Raw genomic sequence first — 24,154 nt, 5'->3', positions numbered from 1 at the left:
CCTGTATACACCCCCTTTATGGCCACTCTGAGTACTGTTATTATTAACGTTGCTGTTACATCAATTGCTGCTCTTATGATGCACTAAGCACTTTACAATTGAGCTGCTGATGAAATATATTCAGTATCTTATTATTATAAGTGGTTTATGTTGCTCGCCTATTATGATCCCTTCCATGCCTACCATGTGAGTTAGTGTGTGATGTCCACATCCCATCTTTGTTCTTTACTTATTATCACCCCTGTCTTTTCCCCAGCTGAAGATATTTAACCCCTTGCCTTTTCATTGTACCTTTACTCTTGAGAAAAAAGAAACCACACTAGCGCTTCACAAGATAGTGATGGGAGAGCTGCTGGTAGTATGCAGGCCCTGTGTGTATTTCTGCCTGCAAAAAGTAGTAATAGAAATAACAACAACTACCGCGCTAATCTGGGATTGAACTCCACAGCCCTGCTTAGATGCATGCAAAAAATAGGCAAAACAAGAATGATTCTTATAATTCCTACCTACACATTCAGTTTAAGTGTAGCTAAACACTAGTTGTTTGCAGACTGAGTTGTTCGAAATGCTTCGGTTGTTTGTGGCCATTTCCAGACTCCATACTCTCGGCCGTGATGTCACATTACCACGCCCCCCCACCAGTCTTGCAATCACGTGACAGCGTTTCTGGCCGGAGCGCACCGCTTTTGAACATCTCCGCAGAGCTGCAAGGAGGGATATCTACGGGAGGACACTCCCGCTTCACACCGTCGGCTCAAGCAAGACCTGCACAGGCACACTGCGCACTGTTTCGGATCCGGCAGTTGCCCTCTGCTTTATTGAGAAACCTGCTGTTTGGTTCATTGCCTTATTGGAGCAGATCATTCACCACCTACTATTACTAGTAGCACCTTTCATGCGGCACTTAATATATGCTACTAGCTGGTCATAAGTAACACTAACCTTTAATTCCATAACTTCCTTTTCTAACGACTGGCTTTTGGGCATTCTAAAAGGGTCCACCTATTTGCACACACTGCAAACAATTAGTGTTTAGTTACACTTAAATTGAATGTGTAGGTAGGAATTATAAGACTCATTCTTGTATCAGCCTCCCCGTTTTACCTACTTTTGGCATGCATCTAAGCAGTGCTGTGGAGTTAACTTACTGATTAGCACGGTAGTTGTTGTTTTTTATATTACTGTTTTTACTCCTGTTTGAGGATTGTTTGTTTTTACATATATTCCTTAATAAAATGTTGTACTTTTACTCACTACGCTCCTGATTCCTTTTCTTTTTTTGGGTTACATATTAGTTTGGAAGAGCGTTTATTTAGACCGGTTCCTCCTTTTGGATACTTGCAAGCAACCGCCTAGCTAACTATCTCACTCTCTCACTATCCGGTAGAAGCAGCAGGAGCAGCCTTTCTGGGCTGTTACACTGAAAAATGTCGCTAAAACATGTCCTCTTTTTATATGAAGAGGGACATGTGACTGCAGAAGCCAATGACACAAGCCCTTGTGTCTGTACGTTGTGGATGGTTCCTGTGCTCTGATTGGCTTGCTGGAATCTATACACATTAAGTTAAGAAAAAAAAATTTAGATTAACAGTCCGCCACTACTCTGACCTCTCCCCACACCCTCCCCTCATCAAACATGCCCCCCTTCTTAGCTCATCATACAGCACCACTAACCTAGCCAAAGTCCTAAAAAATACACTAGTGGAAACGATTTTGAGTAAGAACGCTCGGGGGTTCAATCACAAATCCGAATGTGCAATGTTAATGCCGAATTTAAAAAAAAACAAACGTTTTCCGAACATGTTCGCTTATTTCTTTTGATCAAATTATTTTATTGAAAAACTCCAGATACAAATTTTCCATCTTTCAATTAACCTAAATGACATTGTAATTCCATAATATAAAACATGAACAAAGTATCTCAATTTCAATTCCCTAACCCACCCTAAACCCAACATTTCAGAGAGAACCATTTTCAGAGCAGTTCTAGAATAACGGAGTATAACATTCTTAGAAGAGGGAAGAGGAGAAAGTGACAAACAAAGGGATAGCATTGTTAATATTCTATCTCTAATTAGAAGATTTGCAGGCAACCCTAGAGTATCCAACCATGGACTCCCTATCTTTTCGAATTTGCATATACAGTTCCGTTTATGATGGACTCTTTCAAACCAGATTATATTATTTATCCTTCGTTGTAGCTCTCCCAAAGATGGAGGTTGTGTGTATAACCAGTGAAATGCAAGAAGTTTACGTGCTTGAAATAAGATATGAGAGATGCCTATGAATAGAGAGGGCAAGTGGGGATCCACTCCATCCTCAAATATTCCTAATATACGGGGATCTATTAACATTTTTACTCCATACACCCTTTCTAACAAAAATATGACCTCATTCCAAAATGAGTAAACAATGGTGCAGCGGTCTCAGGGAGCGCCAAAGGAATACTGGACAATTTAGTAGATGTCAACCGACTTTTATTCTTCCTCCAATACCACTGCCACAACGCGTTTCAACGGTCTAAGCCGTCTTCATCAGGTGGGGTAACGGGGAATGTTACAATGACAGCTTTATAAAGGGGTGGTATTTTACAAAATTTAGACCACGTGTTGTAATCAATTAACCCTTTCATTGAAAAACTCCATATAATACATTCTTAACCAATTAACCTCTTATTTCCCCTGGAAACAGCATTGTGCACTAAAAAATCCCTACATGGATTCTTAAAATCACAATTCTTAGTAAAAACTTCCTATTTGTAAAAAAATAAATAAGTTTTTTTTTTTTTTTTTTTTTAAATATATTTATTACCAACTATTAAAAATTATTAAAATCATCCTGGGGACCTTCTTGGGGTGTCTTGACAGTGTTATACTGCAGTTTCCAGCCCCCAATTCAAAAGTTGAATTTCTTAAAGAGACAGTGCACTTACATATAAAATGGCCGAAAATAACCCTGTACAATTACCCACTACGATTATAAACCCCATAAATGTTTAAAAACACCCTGGGAACCTTACCAGAGTGTCCTGACAATGCTATACTGCAGTTTCCAGCCCCCAATTCAAAAGTTGGATTTCTTAAAGAGACAGTACACTTTCATATAAAATGGCCGAAAATAACCTTGTACCCTTGCCCACTGGATTATAAACCCCATGAATGTTTAGAAACACCCTGGGAACCTTACCAGAGTGTCCTGACAATGCTATACTACGATTGTCAACCCCCAATTCTAAAGTTAAGTTTCTTAAAGAGACAGTACACTTTCATATAAAATAGCCGAAAATAACCTTGTACAATTGCCCACTGCTATAATAAAACTCATAAAACCCAATGCTATCCATTATCATGATCGGAACCTATGCTTCCAGTAAACTAAGTAACTGACGACAACATGAAAAAAGAACTAAATACCAGCCCGAAAGGGCAAGCAAATCTCCTGCTATGCTACGTCATACCATACCTTTAATCCTGTGCAGGTAGCCCCGCAAGCCATCATTAAACGGCTGATGACAACCCGAGAAAGATATGAGAGGGACAACATTAAACCTTCTCAGATTTAATGGTTTGATGTGTTTTCAATCGTAAGGTTCAAACCCTCAGGGTACAAAGTGCCCATTTTGTATATCCAAAAACTTTCTTTCTTTATAAGTGTACTCAATCGTTCTGGTCCATTATCCACAATGTGGTCAATAATGGTTATTTTCATCTTACTCGGGTCTTTGTGGTGATGGTTTGCATAGTGTCTGGAGACACTATGTAATTGATATCCTGCCCTTATATTAGATCTATGTTTATTTAATCGGGCATGGGCGGTCTGAATTGTCCGGCCGATGTATTGCAAGCCACAAGGGCACTCCAGCAAGTACACTACATAGGTGGATTGGCATGTTAATCTCTGCTTGATCTGGAAAACCTCATTAGTGGTATTAGATTTAAAGGTTTTTGCATTATTGATTATAACGCCACAACACATACATTTAGGTGTATTGCATGTGAAGCAGCCTCCTGTGTTAGGATTAGTCGTCACATCCCTTATTTTTTTCTTTCTATTCGTGTTGCTGGGAGCAAGCAAGGTTTTTAAACTTCTATTCTTCCTAAAGATAATATTTGGTTTCTCTGGGATACTTTTGGAGAGAATGGGGTCACCTTTTAAAATAAACCAATGTTTTTGTAATAACTCCCGTACTACCGACCTGGATTGGCAAAATGTAGTAATTAAACTCCACTTTGTCTTTTCCTCTGTCCTTACAGAAGCCCTATCCGGATTCTCCCTTCTGTCCAAGCACGAGTCCTGTGATAGAGTGCATGTTCTTTTATATGCATCTTTTAAAAGTTTTTTTGGATAGCCTTTTTCCAAAAATCTCTTTTTGAGAATCTTGGATTCCACCTTAAAGTCAGAATCCAGAGTACAGTTTTTCCTGACTCTCCAATACTGCCCATAAGGCACATTTTTGATCCATCCAGGAAGGTGTCCACTGTTGAATTTGAGGTAGCTATTCACATCTACTGGTTTAAAAAACGTGGATGTGAATATTCTCCCCAGGTGGTCGAACTGTACCCATAGATCTAAGAATTGGAGAGAAGTGGATGATGCTGTGGCCGTGAATTTTAACCCCCAATCATTGTGATTTAGTTTGTCCGCAAAGCTCAATGCCTCCTCCATTGATCCATGCCATATAATGAATAAATCATCTATAAAGCGCCTATAGAAAAGTACTCCACTCGTGGATGATCCCGGCTGCGCGATGAGGACGGATTCCACCGCACCCATAAAAAGGTTAGCATAGCTTGGTGCGAATCTCGTCCCCATCGCGCAGCCCTTGATCTGTTTATATAACCCATCCTCAAAGGAAAACACATTGTTCTCCAATATGAACGCTATTGCGTTCAGAATGAATTCTCTTTGGTCTATAGGCATATTAGTGTCTCCAGTTAAAACCTCTTTGATGACCTTTATTCCCAATGTATGTGAAATATTATTGTAGAGCGCCACTACATCCAGAGAGAGAAAAACGCATCCCTCCATGGGTGGTAGAGCCCTTAATTCTTTAATTAATTGTGACGAGTCCTTTAGATATGATGTTAATCTCAGAACATATGTCTGCAAAAATAAATCTACATAATGCGATAGATTACTTGTAATGGATTGGATCCCTGATATTATTGGGCGTCCAGGAGGATTTTTTGGGTCTTTATGCAGTTTGGGCAGAAAATAGAAAAAAGGTATTCTATATTGTGCAATGTCTAAAAAGTTCTTTTCTTTTTTATTGAGTATTCCCTTTTCATAAGCTTTCTTAATTAGAAGATTATACTTTATAAAGATACTGATATTAGGATCATCCTCCAACTTCTCATAAAATTCCGTATCACTCAATATTCTCATGCCCTCTTCCACATACCAAGATCTATCCATAAGGACAATTCCTCCTCCCTTATCTGCATTACGAATGATAATATCATTATTTTCTCTGATAGATTCAATGGCTGCTCTCTCTTCTTTTTTCAAATTATCTCTCATTTTCATGCGGGGAATTGACCTTACTTCCTTTAATATTAATTGTTGGAATGCCTCAATATGTGACCCCTTATGGTGTAAAGGATAAAATTTTTTATTTGGGTGTTTGATGTCTACATGTATCATTTCATCTATTGTGGTTCTATCTTTTTCTGTCTCTTGTTCATCATAGGGGGGTTTTCTCTTAACATTTTTACCATTTTTTTCTTCAAGTAAAAAATGTCTTTGTACAGTGAGTTTCCTAAAAAACTCATTAAAGTCAAGGTAAAGTGAGAATGTATCCATTTCTGCTGTGGGACAAAATGAGAGCCCCTTACTGAGAAGGGAGCGTTCATCATTAGTAAGTGTATAGCTCGATAAGTTATATATACCACTATCCTGATCATCAGGTTTCTCTATTTGTATCATGCTTATGGGGTTTAACCTGATTTTGTCTTTTTCAGACTGGTGCTCTGTGCCATGGGGTTCTCTTCTTCTAGTTCTTCCACTGCCTCTACACCCTCTTGTTCTCTTTTTCTTTTGGGGTGTCGCCCTGGGGCCACCCGAAAAAATTGAGTGATTTTTGAGTCTTTTAGGTTTGTTTGGGTAATAGATTTTGGTAAGTTACCTTCGTTGGAATTTCTTTCCTTTTGAGGTGCATACATATTTAAATTTGATGTCTCTGTGATTACAGGTAAAATTTCCAATTGACCCCCGACCGTAATACCAGCGAAACTATCTATATACTCATTTTCACCCGTGTTTTTCATATTACTATTTTCCTTTTCGTTTGTTATTATATCCTGTGTCCATATTTCAGTGTTCTGATCTATATTTTTTTCAATTTTATCTGTATTGATGTCCAATTCTAAAATGTATGTTTCACTGGGAGAATCTCCAATTGGAATTTCCATATCTTCCAATTGAGCCATTGACCCAGAGCCACCCGTTGTTTGAGTTGAAGTCACCTCGTGTATAGTAATTTCAGAGAAACTGATATTCTGAGTTTCTCTGTTAATTACTTGCATGTCCAGTGTTGTTATTTCTCCATGTATGCATGCTTTTCTCTCTTTATTTGACGTGCATTCTTTATTTGGTGAAGATTTATTAGTGCTAGTTCCATTATCTACTCTTATATTGGAATCATTTGCCCTGGAAGTTATAATACTAGTTGCTTGTTGTTGGTTTGATTTCGTTTCTTTTTTCTTTTTCTGATTATTAGTGATTTTATTCATATGTTGTTCATAATACGCTCTCTGTTTCTCTGTCTTAAGGAGAGTAAATGACCTTTCCTTATTGGAATTGGTAGATGTATCCATTTTTTCTCCTTTTCCTTTTTTATCCCTCCCTTCCACATCTAATTGTGCTCTTGATCGCTCCTCAGGTGCATTTATTGGGATGGTGGTAGGCATTTTTTCATACTCACTTATCCTTTCCTTTCTATCCCTCCATAATTTCATAGCTTTCTTTCTAATTAGATCCTCTTCAAATTTATTTAATTTGACTTTTAGTGCCAAATCAAATTCTTTGAAGTCAGGAGACATGGAATACATTTCCAGGTTGTCCCTGAGACATTTAACCCTCTCCAATGCTATCATGGCTAGTGAGTCCCTCTTACAAATTAACATTTTCATAAATCCCATTGAGCAAGATGTGGAATATTCATCCCATTTCTTTGTAAATTCCAGATCTTGCGGGAACGAGGATTTTTGGATTAGCCTCAGTCCCCTGGGAGCTATGTTTTCCTCAATATAACGTCCAAGAAACATTGTGTCAATATGATTAACTATCTCCACCTTGCTTTTGTTTTCTAATTCAAAAAACAGGTCAGCCATATGTTTTTTATCAGCTTCACTAAGGTGGGATAAAGGATTCTGATTAATTCTATCTGTACCTTGAATGTTATTAGCCAGACCTATTGCATCTGCAATCAATAATTCCCTGTGGGTACATCTATTCATCATAAAAAAATCCATCACTCCAACAGTTCAAATTGTTTCGACAGATGAGGCTAAACACCAATGTCACTTTTATCCAACTCCTCTTGCCGTTATTTTTTTGATATTAATTCTCAGTTCACAATTCACAATTCAATCAGTCACGTGGTCCTAGTAAGACGATCTTTATGCATGTAATGAATAATCCTCTAAACAGTTCCTGGTGTCCACTTGCAGCAGCCTTAGTGGTTGTTTCAACCAACGCCAAAGCGTTAATCACATGTGAAAAGAAAAGAAAGGGCGCATGTGTAGACTCACAGGGCTATTTGCTTAATTTAAAAAGTGCCAGTACACTCACCTGTGAAGGTTGTGTACGTCTACACAACCAAGATTAAGCGTGTAATTAATGAGGCTCCGGGTCACCTCTATTTGTAGTACCGTCCTGTCGGTGTTTGCCTCGCAACTCCGTGCTCCTCAAGTGGTCACACGATCCTGCTGGACCAGATACCACGTCACCGCAGGTCCTCAGTAGTTTAACCCGGTGGTTGGATACCGCAGGTCCTCAAACATCCAAATAGACCAGGCCGCTCCTGCCGCTTTAGCTCCGCATGGAGATATCTCACAAGTAAACAATGGTGCAGCGGTCTCAGGGAGCGCCAAAGGAATACTGGACAATTTAGTAGATGTCAACCGACTTTTATTCTTCCTCCAATACCACTGCCACAACGCGTTTCAACGGTCTAAGCCGTCTTCATCAGGTGGGGTAACGGGGAATGTTACAATGACAGCTTTATAAAGGGGTGGTATTTTACAAAATTTAGACCACGTGTTGTAATCAATTAACCCTTTCATTGAAAAACTCCATATAATACATTCTTAACCAATTAACCTCTTATTTCCCCTGGAAACAGCATTGTGCACTAAAAAATCCCTACATGGATTCTTAAAATCACAATTCTTAGTAAAAACTTCCTATTTGTAAAAAAATAAATAAGTTTTTTTTTTTTTTTTTTTTAAATATATTTATTACCAACTATTAAAAATTATTAAAATCATCCTGGGGACCTTCTTGGGGTGTCTTGACAGTGTTATACTGCAGTTTCCAGCCCCCAATTCAAAAGTTGAATTTCTTAAAGAGACAGTGCACTTACATATAAAATGGCCGAAAATAACCCTGTACAATTACCCACTACGATTATAAACCCCATAAATGTTTAAAAACACCCTGGGAACCTTACCAGAGTGTCCTGACAATGCTATACTGCAGTTTCCAGCCCCCAATTCAAAAGTTGGATTTCTTAAAGAGACAGTACACTTTCATATAAAATGGCCGAAAATAACCTTGTACCCTTGCCCACTGGATTATAAACCCCATGAATGTTTAGAAACACCCTGGGAACCTTACCAGAGTGTCCTGACAATGCTATACTACGATTGTCAACCCCCAATTCTAAAGTTAAGTTTCTTAAAGAGACAGTACACTTTCATATAAAATAGCCGAAAATAACCTTGTACAATTGCCCACTGCTATAATAAAACTCATAAAACCCAATGCTATCCATTATCATGATCGGAACCTATGCTTCCAGTAAACTAAGTAACTGACGACAACATGAAAAAAGAACTAAATACCAGCCCGAAAGGGCAAGCAAATCTCCTGCTATGCTACGTCATACCATACCTTTAATCCTGTGCAGGTAGCCCCGCAAGCCATCATTAAACGGCTGATGACAACCCGAGAAAGATATGAGAGGGACAACATTAAACCTTCTCAGATTTAATGGTTTGATGTGTTTTCAATCGTAAGGTTCAAACCCTCAGGGTACAAAGTGCCCATTTTGTATATCCAAAAACTTTCTTTCTTTATAAGTGTACTCAATCGTTCTGGTCCATTATCCACAATGTGGTCAATAATGGTTATTTTCATCTTACTCGGGTCTTTGTGGTGATGGTTTGCATAGTGTCTGGAGACACTATGTAATTGATATCCTGCCCTTATATTAGATCTATGTTTATTTAATCGGGCATGGGCGGTCTGAATTGTCCGGCCGATGTATTGCAAGCCACAAGGGCACTCCAGCAAGTACACTACATAGGTGGATTGGCATGTTAATCTCTGCTTGATCTGGAAAACCTCATTAGTGGTATTAGATTTAAAGGTTTTTGCATTATTGATTATAACGCCACAACACATACATTTAGGTGTATTGCATGTGAAGCAGCCTCCTGTGTTAGGATTAGTCGTCACATCCCTTATTTTTTTCTTTCTATTCGTGTTGCTGGGAGCAAGCAAGGTTTTTAAACTTCTATTCTTCCTAAAGATAATATTTGGTTTCTCTGGGATACTTTTGGAGAGAATGGGGTCACCTTTTAAAATAAACCAATGTTTTTGTAATAACTCCCGTACTACCGACCTGGATTGGCAAAATGTAGTAATTAAACTCCACTTTGTCTTTTCCTCTGTCCTTACAGAAGCCCTATCCGGATTCTCCCTTCTGTCCAAGCACGAGTCCTGTGATAGAGTGCATGTTCTTTTATATGCATCTTTTAAAAGTTTTTTTGGATAGCCTTTTTCCAAAAATCTCTTTTTGAGAATCTTGGATTCCACCTTAAAGTCAGAATCCAGAGTACAGTTTTTCCTGACTCTCCAATACTGCCCATAAGGCACATTTTTGATCCATCCAGGAAGGTGTCCACTGTTGAATTTGAGGTAGCTATTCACATCTACTGGTTTAAAAAACGTGGATGTGAATATTCTCCCCAGGTGGTCGAACTGTACCCATAGATCTAAGAATTGGAGAGAAGTGGATGATGCTGTGGCCGTGAATTTTAACCCCCAATCATTGTGATTTAGTTTGTCCGCAAAGCTCAATGCCTCCTCCATTGATCCATGCCATATAATGAATAAATCATCTATAAAGCGCCTATAGAAAAGTACTCCACTCGTGGATGATCCCGGCTGCGCGATGACGACGGATTCCACCGCACCCATAAAAAGGTTAGCATAGCTTGGTGCGAATCTCGTCCCCATCGCGCAGCCCTTGATCTGTTTATATAACCCATCCTCAAAGGAAAACACATTGTTCTCCAATATGAACGCTATTGCGTTCAGAATGAATTCTCTTTGGTCTATAGGCATATTAGTGTCTCCAGTTAAAACCTCTTTGATGACCTTTATTCCCAATGTATGTGAAATATTATTGTAGAGCGCCACTACATCCAGAGAGAGAAAAACGCATCCCTCCATGGGTGGTAGAGCCCTTAATTCTTTAATTAATTGTGACGAGTCCTTTAGATATGATGTTAATCTCAGAACATATGTCTGCAAAAATAAATCTACATAATGCGATAGATTACTTGTAATGGATTGGATCCCTGATATTATTGGGCGTCCAGGAGGATTTTTTGGGTCTTTATGCAGTTTGGGCAGAAAATAGAAAAAAGGTATTCTATATTGTGCAATGTCTAAAAAGTTATTTTCTTTTTTATTGAGTATTCCCTTTTCATAAGCTTTCTAAATTAGAAGATTATACTTTATAAAGATACTGATATTAGGATCATCCTCCAACTTCTCATAAAATTCCGTATCACTCAATATTCTCATGCCCTCTTCCACATACCAAGATCTATCCATAAGGACAATTCCTCCTCCCTTATCTGCATTACGAATGATAATATCATTATTTTCTCTGATAGATTCAATGGCTGCTCTCTCTTCTTTTTTCAAATTATCTCTCATTTTCATGCGGGGAATTGACCTTACTTCCTTTAATATTAATTGTTGGAATGCCTCAATATGTGACCCCTTATGGTGTAAAGGATAAAATTTTTTATTTGGGTGTTTGATGTCTACATGTATCATTTCATCTATTGTGGTTCTATCTTTTTCTGTCTCTTGTTCATCATAGGGGGGTTTTCTCTTAACATTTTTACCATTTTTTTCTTCAAGTAAAAAATGTCTTTGTACAGTGAGTTTCCTAAAAAACTCATTAAAGTCGTAGCATAGCAGGAGATTTGCTTGCCCTTTCGGGCTGGTATTTAGTTCTTTTTTCATGTTGTCGTCAGTTACTTAGTTTACTGGAAGCATAGGTTCCGATCATGATAATGGATAGCATTGGGTTTTATGAGTTTTATTATAGCAGTGGGCAATTGTACAAGGTTATTTTCGGCTATTTTATATGAAAGTGTACTGTCTCTTTAAGAAACTTAACTTTAGAATTGGGGGTTGACAATCGTAGTATAGCATTGTCAGGACACTCTGGTAAGGTTCCCAGGGTGTTTCTAAACATTCATGGGGTTTATAATCCAGTGGGCAAGGGTACAAGGTTATTTTCGGCCATTTTATATGAAAGTGTACTGTCTCTTTAAGAAATCCAACTTTTGAATTGGGGGCTGGAAACTGCAGTATAGCATTGTCAGGACACTCTGGTAAGGTTCCCAGGGTGTTTTTAAACATTTATGGGGTTTATAATCGTAGTGGGTAATTGTACAGGGTTATTTTCGGCCATTTTATATGTAAGAGCACTGTCTCTTTAAGAAATTCAACTTTTGAATTGGGGGCTGGAAACTGCAGTATAACACTGTCAAGACACCCCAAGAAGGTCCCCAGGATGATTTTAATAATTTTTAATAGTTGGTAATAAATATATTTTTAAAAAAAAAAAAAAAAAAACTTATTTATTTTTTTACAAATAGGAAGTTTTTACTAAGAATTGTGATTTTAAGAATCCATGTAGGGATTTTTTAGTGCACAATGCTGTTTCCAGGGGAAATAAGAGGTTAATTGGTTAAGAATGTATTATATGGAGTTTTTCAATGAAAGGGTTAATTGATTACAACACGTGGTCTAAATTTTGTAAAATACCACCCCTTTATAAAGCTGTCATTGTAACATTCCCCGTTACCCCACCTGATGAAGACGGCTTAGACCGTTGAAACGCGTTGTGGCAGTGGTATTGGAGGAAGAATAAAAGTCGGTTGACATCTACTAAATTGTCCAGTATTCCTTTGGCGCTCCCTGAGACCGCTGCACCATTGTTTACTTGTGAGATATCTCCATGCGGAGCTAAAGCGGCAGGAGCGGCCTGGTCTATTTGGATGTTTGAGGACCTGCGGTATCCAACCACCGGGTTAAACTACTGAGGACCTGCGGTGACGTGGTATCTGGTCCAGCAGGATCGTGTGACCACTTGAGGAGCACGGAGTTGCGAGGCAAACACCGACAGGACGGTACTACAAATAGAGGTGACCCGGAGCCTCATTAATTACACGCTTAATCTTGGTTGTGTAGACGTACACAACCTTCACAGGTGAGTGTACTGGCACTTTTTAAATTAAGCAAATAGCCCTGTGAGTCTACACATGCGCCCTTTCTTTTCTTTTCACATGTGATTAACGCTTTGGCGTTGGTTGAAACAACCACTAAGGCTGCTGCAAGTGGACACCAGGAACTGTTTAGAGGATTATTCATTACATGCATAAAGATCGTCTTACTAGGACCACGTGACTGATTGAATTGTGAATTGTGAACTGAGAATTAATATCAAAAAAATAACGGCAAGAGGAGTTGGATAAAAGTGACATTGGTGTTTAGCCTCATCTGTCGAAACAATTTGAACTGTTGGAGTGATGGATTTTTTTATGATGAATAGATGTACCCACAGGGAATTATTGATTGCAGATGCAATAGGTCTGGCTAATAACATTCAAGGTACAGATAGAATTAATCAGAATCCTTTATCCCACCTTAGTGAAGCTGATAAAAAACATATGGCTGACCTGTTTTTTGAATTAGAAAACAAAAGCAAGGTGGAGATAGTTAATCATATTGACACAATGTTTCTTGGACGTTATATTGAGGAAAACATAGCTCCCAGGGGACTGAGGCTAATCCAAAAATCCTCGTTCCCGCAAGATCTGGAATTTACAAAAAAATGGGATGAATATTCCACATCTTGCTCAATGGGATTTATGAAAATGTTAATTTGTAAGAGGGACTCACTAGCCATGATAGCATTGGAGAGGGTTAAATGTCTCAGGGACAACCTGGAAATGTATTCCATGTCTCCTGACTTCAAAGAATTTGATTTGGCACTAAAAGTCAAATTAAATAAATTTGAAGAGGATCTAATTAGAAAGAAAGCTATGAAATTATGGAGGGATAGAAAGGAAAGGATAAGTGAGTATGAAAAAATGCCTACCACCATCCCAATAAATGCACCTGAGGAGCGATCAAGAGCACAATTAGATGTGGAAGGGAGGGATAAAAAAGGAAAAGGAGAAAAAATGGATACATCTACCAATTCCAATAAGGAAAGGTCATTTACTCTCCTTAAGACAGAGAAACAGAGAGCGTATTATGAACAACATATGAATAAAATCACTAATAATCAGAAAAAGAAAAAAGAAACGAAATCAAACCAACAACAAGCAACTAGTATTATAACTTCCAGGGCAAATGATTCCAATATAAGAGTAGATAATGGAACTAGCACTAATAAATCTTCACCAAATAAAGAATGCACGTCAAATAAAGAGAGAAAAGCATGCATACATGGAGAAATAACAACACTGGACATGCAAGTAATTAACAGAGAAACTCAGAATATCAGTTTCTCTGAAATTACTATACACGAGGTGACTTCAACTCAAACAACGGGTGGCTCTGGGTCAATGGCTCAATTGGAAGATATGGAAATTCCAATTGGAGATTCTCCCAGTGAAACATACATTTTAGAATTGGACATCAATACAGATAAAATTGAAAAAAATATAGATCAGAACACTGAAATATGGACACAGGATATAATAACAAACGAAAAGGAAAATAGTAATATGAAAAACACGGGTGAAAATGAGTATATAGATAGTTTCGCTGGTATTACGGTCGGGGGTCAATTGGAAATTTTACCTGTAATCACAGAGACATCAAATTTAAATATGTATGCACCTCAAAAGGAAAGAAATTCCAACGAAGGTAACTTACCAAAATCTATTACCCAAACAAACCTAAAAGACTCAAAAATCACTCAATTTTTTCGGGTGGCCCCAGGGCGACACCCCAAAAGAAAAAGAGAACAAGAGGGTGTAGAGGCAGTGGAAGAACTAGAAGAAGAGAACCCCATGGCACAGAGCACCAGTCTGAAAAAGACAAAATCAGGTTAAACCCCATAAGCATGATACAAATAGAGAAACCTGATGATCAGGATAGTGGTATATATAACTTATCGAGCTATACACTTACTAATGATGAACGCTCCCTTCTCAGTAAGGGGCTCTCATTTTGTCCCACAGCAGAAATGGATACATTCTCACTTTACCTTGACTTTAATGAGTTTTTTAGGAAACTCACTGTACAAAGACATTTTTTACTTGAAGAAAAAAATGGTAAAAATGTTAAGAGAAAACCCCCCTATGATGAACAAGAGACAGAAAAAGATAGAACCACAATAGATGAAATGATACATGTAGACATCAAACACCCAAATAAAAAATTTTATCCTTTACACCATAAGGGGTCACATATTGAGGCATTCCAACAATTAATATTAAAGGAAGTAAGGTCAATTCCCCGCATGAAAATGAGAGATAATTTGAAAAAAGAAGAGAGAGCAGCCATTGAATCTATCAGAGAAAATAATGATATTATCATTCGTAATGCAGATAAGGGAGGAGGAATTGTCCTTATGGATAGATCTTGGTATGTGGAAGAGGGCATGAGAATATTGAGTGATACGGAATTTTATGAGAAGTTGGAGGATGATCCTAATATCAGTATCTTTATAAAGTATAATCTTCTAATTAAGAAAGCTTATGAAAAGGGAATACTCAATAAAAAAGAAAAGAACTTTTTAGACATTGCACAATATAGAATACCTTTTTTCTATTTTCTGCCCAAACTGCATAAAGACCCAAAAAATCCTCCTGGACGCCCAATAATATCAGGGATCCAATCCATTACAAGTAATCTATCGCATTATGTAGATTTATTTTTGCAGACATATGTTCTGAGATTAACATCATATCTAAAGGACTCGTCACAATTAATTAAAGAATTAAGGGCTCTACCACCCATGGAGGGATGCGTTTTTCTCTCTCTGGATGTAGTGGCGCTCTACAATAATATTTCACATACATTGGGAATAAAGGTCATCAAAGAGGTTTTAACTGGAGACACTAATATGCCTATAGACCAAAGAGAATTCATTCTGAACGCAATAGCGTTCATATTGGAGAACAATGTGTTTTCCTTTGAGGATGGGTTATATAAACAGATCAAGGGCTGCGCGATGGGGACGAGATTCGCACCAAGCTATGCTAACCTTTTTATGGGTGCGGTGGAATCCGTCCTCATCGCGCAGCCGGGATCATCCACGAGTGGAGTACTTTTCTATAGGCGCTTTATAGATGATTTATTCATTATATGGCATGGATCAATGGAGGAGGCATTGAGCTTTGCGGACAAACTAAATCACAATGATTGGGGGTTAAAATTCACGGCCACAGCATCATCCACTTCTCTCCAATTCTTAGATCTATGGGTACAGTTCGACCACCTGGGGAGAATATTCACATCCACGTTTTTTAAACCAGTAGATGTGAATAGCTACCTCAAATTCAACAGTGGACACCTTCCTGGATGGATCAAAAATGTGCCTTATGGGCAGTATTGGAGAGTCAGGAAAAACTGTACTCTGGATTCTGACTTTAAGGTGGAATCCAAGATTCTCAAAAAGAGATTTTTGGAAAAAGGCTATCCAAAAAAACTTTTAAAAGATGCATATAAAAGAACATGCACTCTATCACAGGACTCGTGCTTGGACAGAAGGGAGAATCCGGATAGGGCTTCTGTAAGGACAGAGGAAAAGACAAAGTGGAGTTTAATTACTACATTTTGCCAATCCAGGTCGGTAGTACGGGAGTTATTACAAAAACATTGGTTTATTTTAAAAGGTGACCCCATTCTCTCCAAAAGTATCCCAGAGAAACCAAATATTATCTTTAGGAAGAATAGAAGTTTAAAAACCTTGCTTGCTCCCAGCAACACGAATAGAAAGAAAAAAATAAGGGATGTGACGACTAATCCTAACACAGGAGGCTGCTTCACATGCAATACACCTAAATGTATGTGTTGTGGCGTTATAATCAATAATGCAAAAACCTTTAAATCTAATACCACTAATGAGGTTTTCCAGATCAAGCAGAGATTAACATGCCAATCCACCTATGTAGTGTACTTGCTGGAGTGCCCTTGTGGCTTGCAATACATCGGCCGGACAATTCAGACCGCCCATGCCCGATTAAATAAACATAGATCTAATATAAGGGCAGGATATCAATTACATAGTGTCTCCAGACACTATGCAAACCATCACCACAAAGACCCGAGTAAGATGAAAATAACCATTATTGACCACATTGTGGATAATGGACCAGAACGATTGAGTACACTTATAAAGAAAGAAAGTTTTTGGATATACAAAATGGGCACTTTGTACCCTGAGGGTTTGAACCTTACGATTGAAAACACATCAAACCATTAAATCTGAGAAGGTTTAATGTTGTCCCTCTCATATCTTTCTCGGGTTGTCATCAGCCGTTTAATGATGGCTTGCGGGGCTACCTGCACAGGATTAAAGGTATGGTATGACGTAGCATAGCAGGAGATTTGCTTGCCCTTTCGGGCTGGTATTTAGTTCTTTTTTCATGTTGTCGTCAGTTACTTAGTTTACTGGAAGCATAGGTTCCGATCATGATAATGGATAGCATTGGGTTTTATGAGTTTTATTATAGCAGTGGGCAATTGTACAAGGTTATTTTCGGCTATTTTATATGAAAGTGTACTGTCTCTTTAAGAAACTTAACTTTAGAATTGGGGGTTGACAATCGTAGTATAGCATTGTCAGGACACTCTGGTAAGGTTCCCAGGGTGTTTCTAAACATTCATGGGGTTTATAATCCAGTGGGCAAGGGTACAAGGTTATTTTCGGCCATTTTATATGAAAGTGTACTGTCTCTTTAAGAAATCCAACTTTTGAATTGGGGGCTGGAAACTGCAGTATAGCATTGTCAGGACACTCTGGTAAGGTTCCCAGGGTGTTTTTAAACATTTATGGGGTTTATAATCGTAGTGGGTAATTGTACAGGGTTATTTTCGGCCATTTTATATGTAAGTGCACTGTCTCTTTAAGAAATTCAACTTTTGAATTGGGGGCTGGAAACTGCAGTATAACACTGTCAAGACACCCCAAGAAGGTCCCCAGGATGATTTTAATAATTTTTAATAGTTGGTAATAAATATATTTTTAAAAAAAAAAAAAAAAAACTTATTTATTTTTTTACAAATAGGAAGTTTTTACTAAGAATTGTGATTTTAAGAATCCATGTAGGGATTTTTTAGTGCACAATGCTGTTTCCAGGGGAAATAAGAGGTTAATTGGTTAAGAATGTATTATATGGAGTTTTTCAATGAAAGGGTTAATTGATTACAACACGTGGTCTAAATTTTGTAAAATACCACCCCTTTATAAAGCTGTCATTGTAACATTCCCCGTTACCCCACCTGATGAAGACGGCTTAGACCGTTGAAACGCGTTGTGGCAGTGGTATTGGAGGAAGAATAAAAGTCGGTTGACATCTACTAAATTGTCCAGTATTCCTTTGGCGCTCCCTGAGACCGCTGCACCATTGTTTACTTGTGAGATATCTCCATGCGGAGCTAAAGCGGCAGGAGCGGCCTGGTCTATTTGGATGTTTGAGGACCTGCGGTATCCAACCACCGGGTTAAACTACTGAGGACCTGCGGTGACGTGGTATCTGGTCCAGCAGGATCGTGTGACCACTTGAGGAGCACGGAGTTGCGAGGCAAACACCGACAGGACGGTACTACAAATAGAGGTGACCCGGAGCCTCATTAATTACACGCTTAATCTTGGTTGTGTAGACGTACACAACCTTCACAGGTGAGTGTACTGGCACTTTTTAAATTAAGCAAATAGCCCTGTGAGTCTACACATGCGCCCTTTCTTTTCTTTTCACTCATTCCAAAATGGGCCTATCTGTCTACACTTCCACATCATATGCATTAAATGTGCCTCATCAATCCCACACCTACGGCATTTTGCATCATGGTGATATCCTATCTTGTGTAAAAAGCTTGGAGTTTTGTATACTCTCTGAATTAAATCTAGTTGAGAGAGCCTTTGGGCCTCACAGGGAGATAATTTGGGAACAGTTTCTAGAATCTCTCACTATTGCTCCATCGATATAGGGCCTACATCCCCCTCCCATTTAGCTTTAACTGTCAGAGGGTGATTATTCAGTTGGGATGACAATAGGCATTTATATATGGTAGAAATTAAACCCTTTGTATGACCTGTAGAAGCAATGGTATCTATTAGGGGATGATGTTTGCTAGGATTCATTAGACCCGATTGAGCTGAAAGAACATGTTGGATTTGTAGGTATTGGTAAAAAGTGTTACGCAACAAATTGAATTGCTCTTTGAGCTGTTGAAAACTTTTAAGGACAGATTTTATAAATAATTGTCTATCGACCAGATCCCTTTTTTCTCCCAATCAGAAAAGCCCTTTAACTTTGATACTTCACCCAAATTGGGATTATGCCATAGCGGTGTGTATTTTGTGAATCTCTTAATACCCATAAATTTCTATTCTCTGTCCCACACTCTATAGACTAATGCCAGTGTGGGAGCATCCCATTCAGCATTCAGACTCCAGAAGACACAGAGGTGAAGCCCATTTCATATTCTGTAAAAGAAGAGCACCCAACTTGCCCATGTCATCTCTACTTCCCCATCCAGTGCTGTAATTGGAATGCAATAAAATGCAGCCATGAATCAGGAATGGCCAGTCCACCCTCATCCTTATTATGTTGGAGAGTTTGTAGTTTTATTCTAGCATGCTGTTTATGCCATATTAATTCACTGAACATGGTTTGTACTTTACGAAGCCAACAGGGAGCGTTATGTAGCACATCTAAAAATTGTGGCATAAGGATCATCTTGATAAGATTTCATCTACCTATAACTGATAGGGGGAGTCTGGACCATGCATTCACCTTAGTTCTAAATCTATCTAACAAAGCGTCTACATTTAATGTTCCATATTCTTTAGGCTTGGTACTGACAGTTATTCCCAAATATTTAAACTTGTCTACAATTTGTAACTGAGATTTTTCCACTATTGGAGAATGGGGCCGAGGATCTACTGGCATCAGGACAGATTTATTCCAATTAATTGATAAACCTGACAACCTTCCGAAGTCTGTTATAATTGACACTATTGGACTAACTGAGGGTGTTACATTATCTATAAAAAAGCAGCATATCATCTGCATAGAGACTCACTCGCTCTTGTATTTCTCCACATGAAAACCCAGTAAAATCTCTTGAATCTCTTAAGCAACACGCCAAGGGTTCAATGGCCAGGGCAAAGAGAAAGGGCGACAATGTACATCTCTGTCTAGTGCCCCTTTATAATTTAAAGGGAATCATCAAACCTTTGGAGTTATCAGACCTCTCCTATGGGCATACAGGGTATAGAAAAGTAAATCTATACATATCTGTATGGCCCATGGTAGAGGTCTGAATGTAGAGAAATATAGTTTTATGCAGTCACAGTGACTCCCCGGCACCTGCGCAATAGAGCACTGCTGCACTGTGCTCAGCCAAACGAGCCTGGGAAGAAACAAAGCGCGCTCCCTGTGAGCCATGCGCCGGGAGGTGAGGGAAAAAAGCGCACGTCACAAGGACCTGTGACGTGCGGGGAGGGGGTGAAATATGGTAAACGTGGACATAGGCTGGGAATTGGTGGAATAATAAGCAGATGGTTGGGGATAGCTTGGCGTCCGGGGAACGCCAAGCCTGTGAAGAACCAAGAAGATAAAACTACATTTCTCTGCATTCAGACCTCTACCATGGGACATACAGGTATGTATAGATTTACTTTTCTATAATAATAATAATAATAATTTTTTTATTTATATAGCGCCAACATATTCCTCAGCGTTTTACAATTCAGACAATTTACAGACATTATTGGCACTGTCCCCGTTGGGGCTCACAATCTAAATTCCCTATGTCTTTGGAGTCTTTGGAGTGTGGGAGGAAACCGTTGAACCCGGAGGACACCCACACAAACAGGGGGAGAACATACAAACTCCTTGCAGATGTTGTCCTTGGTAGGATTTGAAACAAGGACCCCAGCGCTGCAAGGCTGCAGTGCTAACCACTGAGCCAAGGTGCTTGCTTTCTTGGCCTTGTTTCAGAGAACATGAATGACAACAAAAACCCTGCATGCCCATAGTAGAGGTCTGATAACTCCAAAGTGGTGACAGACTCCCTTTAAAAGTCTCAGAGAGTTGACCATTCACTTGAATTTTAGCAACTGGGGAGTGGTATAACAGCTGGGTTAACACCCAGAAATTTATAAAAAGGTTGCAATCATCATTGGCCCCAATCATCTCCCTCTCATGTCCCGACTCTGCATTGAAGCATTATAACAAAATAATGCTATGCGCCCTGGATGAAGCCACACCTCCTACACAAAGAAAGATTCAGCATAGACGGCGACAACCCTGGCACACGCCTCAAACACGTCTTCTCCAGAGGTACTCCAGGTGCGCTGAACGGCTGTGGAGAAAATGAAATTTGCCCGAAGATTTCCTCCATTATAAATTTATGCTGAAAACATATAACTCTGCCCTTCACCTCTCCAAACAAACCTACTTTAACAACCTCATCATCTCACTTTCCAATAATCCTAAATGACTCTTTGACACGTTTCATTCTCTCCTCAATCAAACAACACAGGCCACGACCACCGACCTCAGCGCTGACGATCTGGCCAATTATTTCAAAGAAAAAATTGACCATATCCAACAGGAAATTTTCTCCCAATCCCCAAATGCATGCTCTCCCCCTGCCACATTGTATCTTGCTCACTTTCTGACTTTGAACCAGTCATGGAAGATGAAGTGATCAGGCTCCTTGCATCTTCTCGCCCTACCACCTGCACCAGTGACCATATTCCCTCACATCTCCTTCAGTCCCTTGCTCCAACTGTCACCACTCACCTAACTAAAATTTTCAACCTTTCCCTCTCATCTGGTATCTTTCCCTCTTCTTTTAAACACGCCAGCATACAACCATTACTTAAAAAAACATCCCTTGACCAGAACTGAACGGCCAACTACAGACCTGTTTCCAATCTTCCCTTTATCTCTAAACTCCTGGAACGCCTGGTCCACTCCCGTCTCATCCGCTATCTCTCAGACAACTCTCTTCTTGACCCTTTACAATCTGGTTTCCGCTCTTTACATTCTACTGAAACTGCCCTCACTAAAGTCTCTAATGATCTACTAACAGCTAAATCTAATGGTCACTACTCCCTGATGATTCTCCTGGATCTCTCTGCAGCATTCGACACTGTGGATCACCAGCTCCTCCTCACTATGCTCCACACTATTGGCCTCAAGGACACTGTTCTCTCCTGGTTCTCCTCCTATCTCTCTGACCGCTCCTTCTCTGTGTCTTTTGCCGGCTCCTCCTCCCTACTTCCCCTTACTGTCGGGGTTCCTCAAGGATCAGTCCTAGGCCCCCTTCTTTTCTCCTTATACACCGCTCCTATTGGACAAACAATCAGTAGATTCGGTTTTCAGTACCATCTCTATGCTGATGACACCCAATTATACACCTCTGCTCCGGACATCACCCCTGCATTACTACAAAAGACCAGTGATTGTCTTTCTGCTGTGTCTAACATTATGTCCTCCCTCTACCTAAAACTGAATCTGTCAAAAACTGAACTACTCGTCTTTCCTCCCTCCACTAACCTACCTGTGCCCGATATTGCCATTTCCGTTTGTGGCTCAACCATTACTCCCCAGCAACAAGCCCGCTGTCTTGGGGTAATTTTTGATTGAGATCTTTCTTTCACTCCTCACATCAAATCACTCGCTCGTTCATGTCATCTACACCTCAAAAACATCTCAAGAATCAGGACTTTTCTCACCTTTGACTCAGCAAAAACTCTTACTGTAGCTCTTATTCATTCTCGTCTTGACTATTGCAACACTCTACTAATCGGTCTCCCTCTTACTAAACTCTCCCCTCTCCAATCCATCCTTAACGCAGCAGCCAGGATCATATTCCTCGCAAACCGCTACACCGATGCCTCTTCCCTGTGCCAGTCATTGCATTGGTTGCCCATCCAATATAGAGTTCAATTTAAACTTATCATGCTTACCCACAAAGCGCTCAATGCTTCAGTACCCCCCCTACATCTCCTCTCTTGTCTCAGTCTACCACCCTACACGTGCCCTCCGTTCTGCAAATTACTTAAAACTAAAATCCTCCATAATCTGAACTTCCCACTCCAGTCTCCAAGATTTCTCGCGTGCTGCGCCAATTCTTTGGAATGCACTACCCAGGACAGTTCGATTAATTCCCAATACCCACAGTTTCAAGCGAACCCTAAAAACACATTTCTTTAGACTGGCGTATCGCCTAAACACACTCTGTCCGTCCCAGTTTTCCCCCATATTAAAATCTTCTTCAACTTCAGGTTCATACCAACCATGCACTTAATACCCTCTGTCAGGACTGTACACATACTGGCTGGTGATCAGTCCATGTATTATTATTTATCCTATTTAGTATATCAAGGCTGCATTATACAATATATGTACTTTTTACCTTTTGTGTCTCCCCCATTTCCTCATAGACTGTAAGCTTGCGAGCAGTGCCCTCACTCCTTTCGATATGAGATATGCTTATTCTGTATTGTCTGTATATGTCCCCCCTAAAATTTGTAAAGTGCTGCGGAATATGTTGGCGCTATAAAAATAAAAACTATTATTATTATTATTATTATAAGGACCAAAGCCCATCTTTTTCAAAATTGCCCACAGATAACTCCATTCCACACTGTCAAATACTTTGGCAGCGTCTAAGGACTTAACCGCCTTGTGCCATCTCCCTTTGAGCTCATTTGGAGGTTGAGGAATAGACATCTCAGATTTATAGATGCATTTGGCATAAATCCAGATTGATCCTCATGTACTACTTCTCTGATAGCTTTAATCAATCTATTGGCTAAAACCTTAGCTAGTAGATTCATATCCACTGGGATATACCTTGAACAGGCCCATCTATAATATAATCGTAAAAGCGTTCCTCTGTCTGAAGCCTCTTTAGACTGCGCAAGCGCGACACGCCTGCACAGTCTGGCTGCAGACAGAAGAACGCATCGAGCCGTTACAGGTAAGAGGAGTTTGTATGGCGCCGGAGATTGCGGTATGTGTAGACACTGAACGGTCTCTGGTGCCATACTTACATACTTACCTGACCAGGAGGAGCGTTGCCGCGGCGCCTCTCTTCTGGCCGGAGACCGGGGGCGGAGTGAAGGCGTCGGAATCGGCACATGCGCAAAGCGTTGTCCGGCGTCATTTTACTGAAGACACATTTGCAGTGTGTCTTCAGCAAAATGGCCCTGGACAGCGAGGTATGGGCACGCGCGTACTCCGGCGCCACACTACTCCCCCCCGACCTCCGGCAGAACAGTACACAGCAGTGTTGTAGCACAGGAAAGAGGGTGAGTATAAGTGTTTTTTTTTCGTATGTGTGCAGCGTGATAGGGATGAGGGGTGCCATACATACCAGGATTGGGAGGTGAGAGGGCCACACATACCAGGATTGGGGG

General features: G+C 39.7%; 1 protein-coding gene across 1 annotated transcript in view; it reads right to left on the bottom strand.

Annotated features, from left to right (window-relative positions):
• LOC141271449 (uncharacterized) overlaps positions 1 to 24,154 on the bottom strand; it is a 120,219-nt gene that overhangs the window by 27,880 nt on the left and 68,185 nt on the right. The window contains exons 14-16 of the mRNA XM_073681521.1: positions 13,435 to 13,526; positions 6,125 to 7,420; positions 5,315 to 5,438 (exon numbers count right to left, since the gene is read on the bottom strand). Of these exons, the coding sequence (XP_073537622.1) occupies positions 5,315 to 5,438; positions 6,125 to 7,420; positions 13,435 to 13,526 (1,512 nt within the window). The remainder of the gene's footprint in view (positions 1 to 5,314; positions 5,439 to 6,124; positions 7,421 to 13,434; positions 13,527 to 24,154) is intronic.

This window comes from Phyllobates terribilis, unplaced genomic scaffold, assembly GCF_046119375.1.
Source record: "Phyllobates terribilis strain yellow unplaced genomic scaffold, ASM4611937v1 Scaffold_5__5_contigs__length_657084704, whole genome shotgun sequence".
Taxonomy (NCBI): Eukaryota; Metazoa; Chordata; class Amphibia; order Anura; family Dendrobatidae; genus Phyllobates; species Phyllobates terribilis.
Note: the sequence above shows the minus strand (reverse complement) of the source record. Positions and strands in the feature narration are given on the sequence as shown.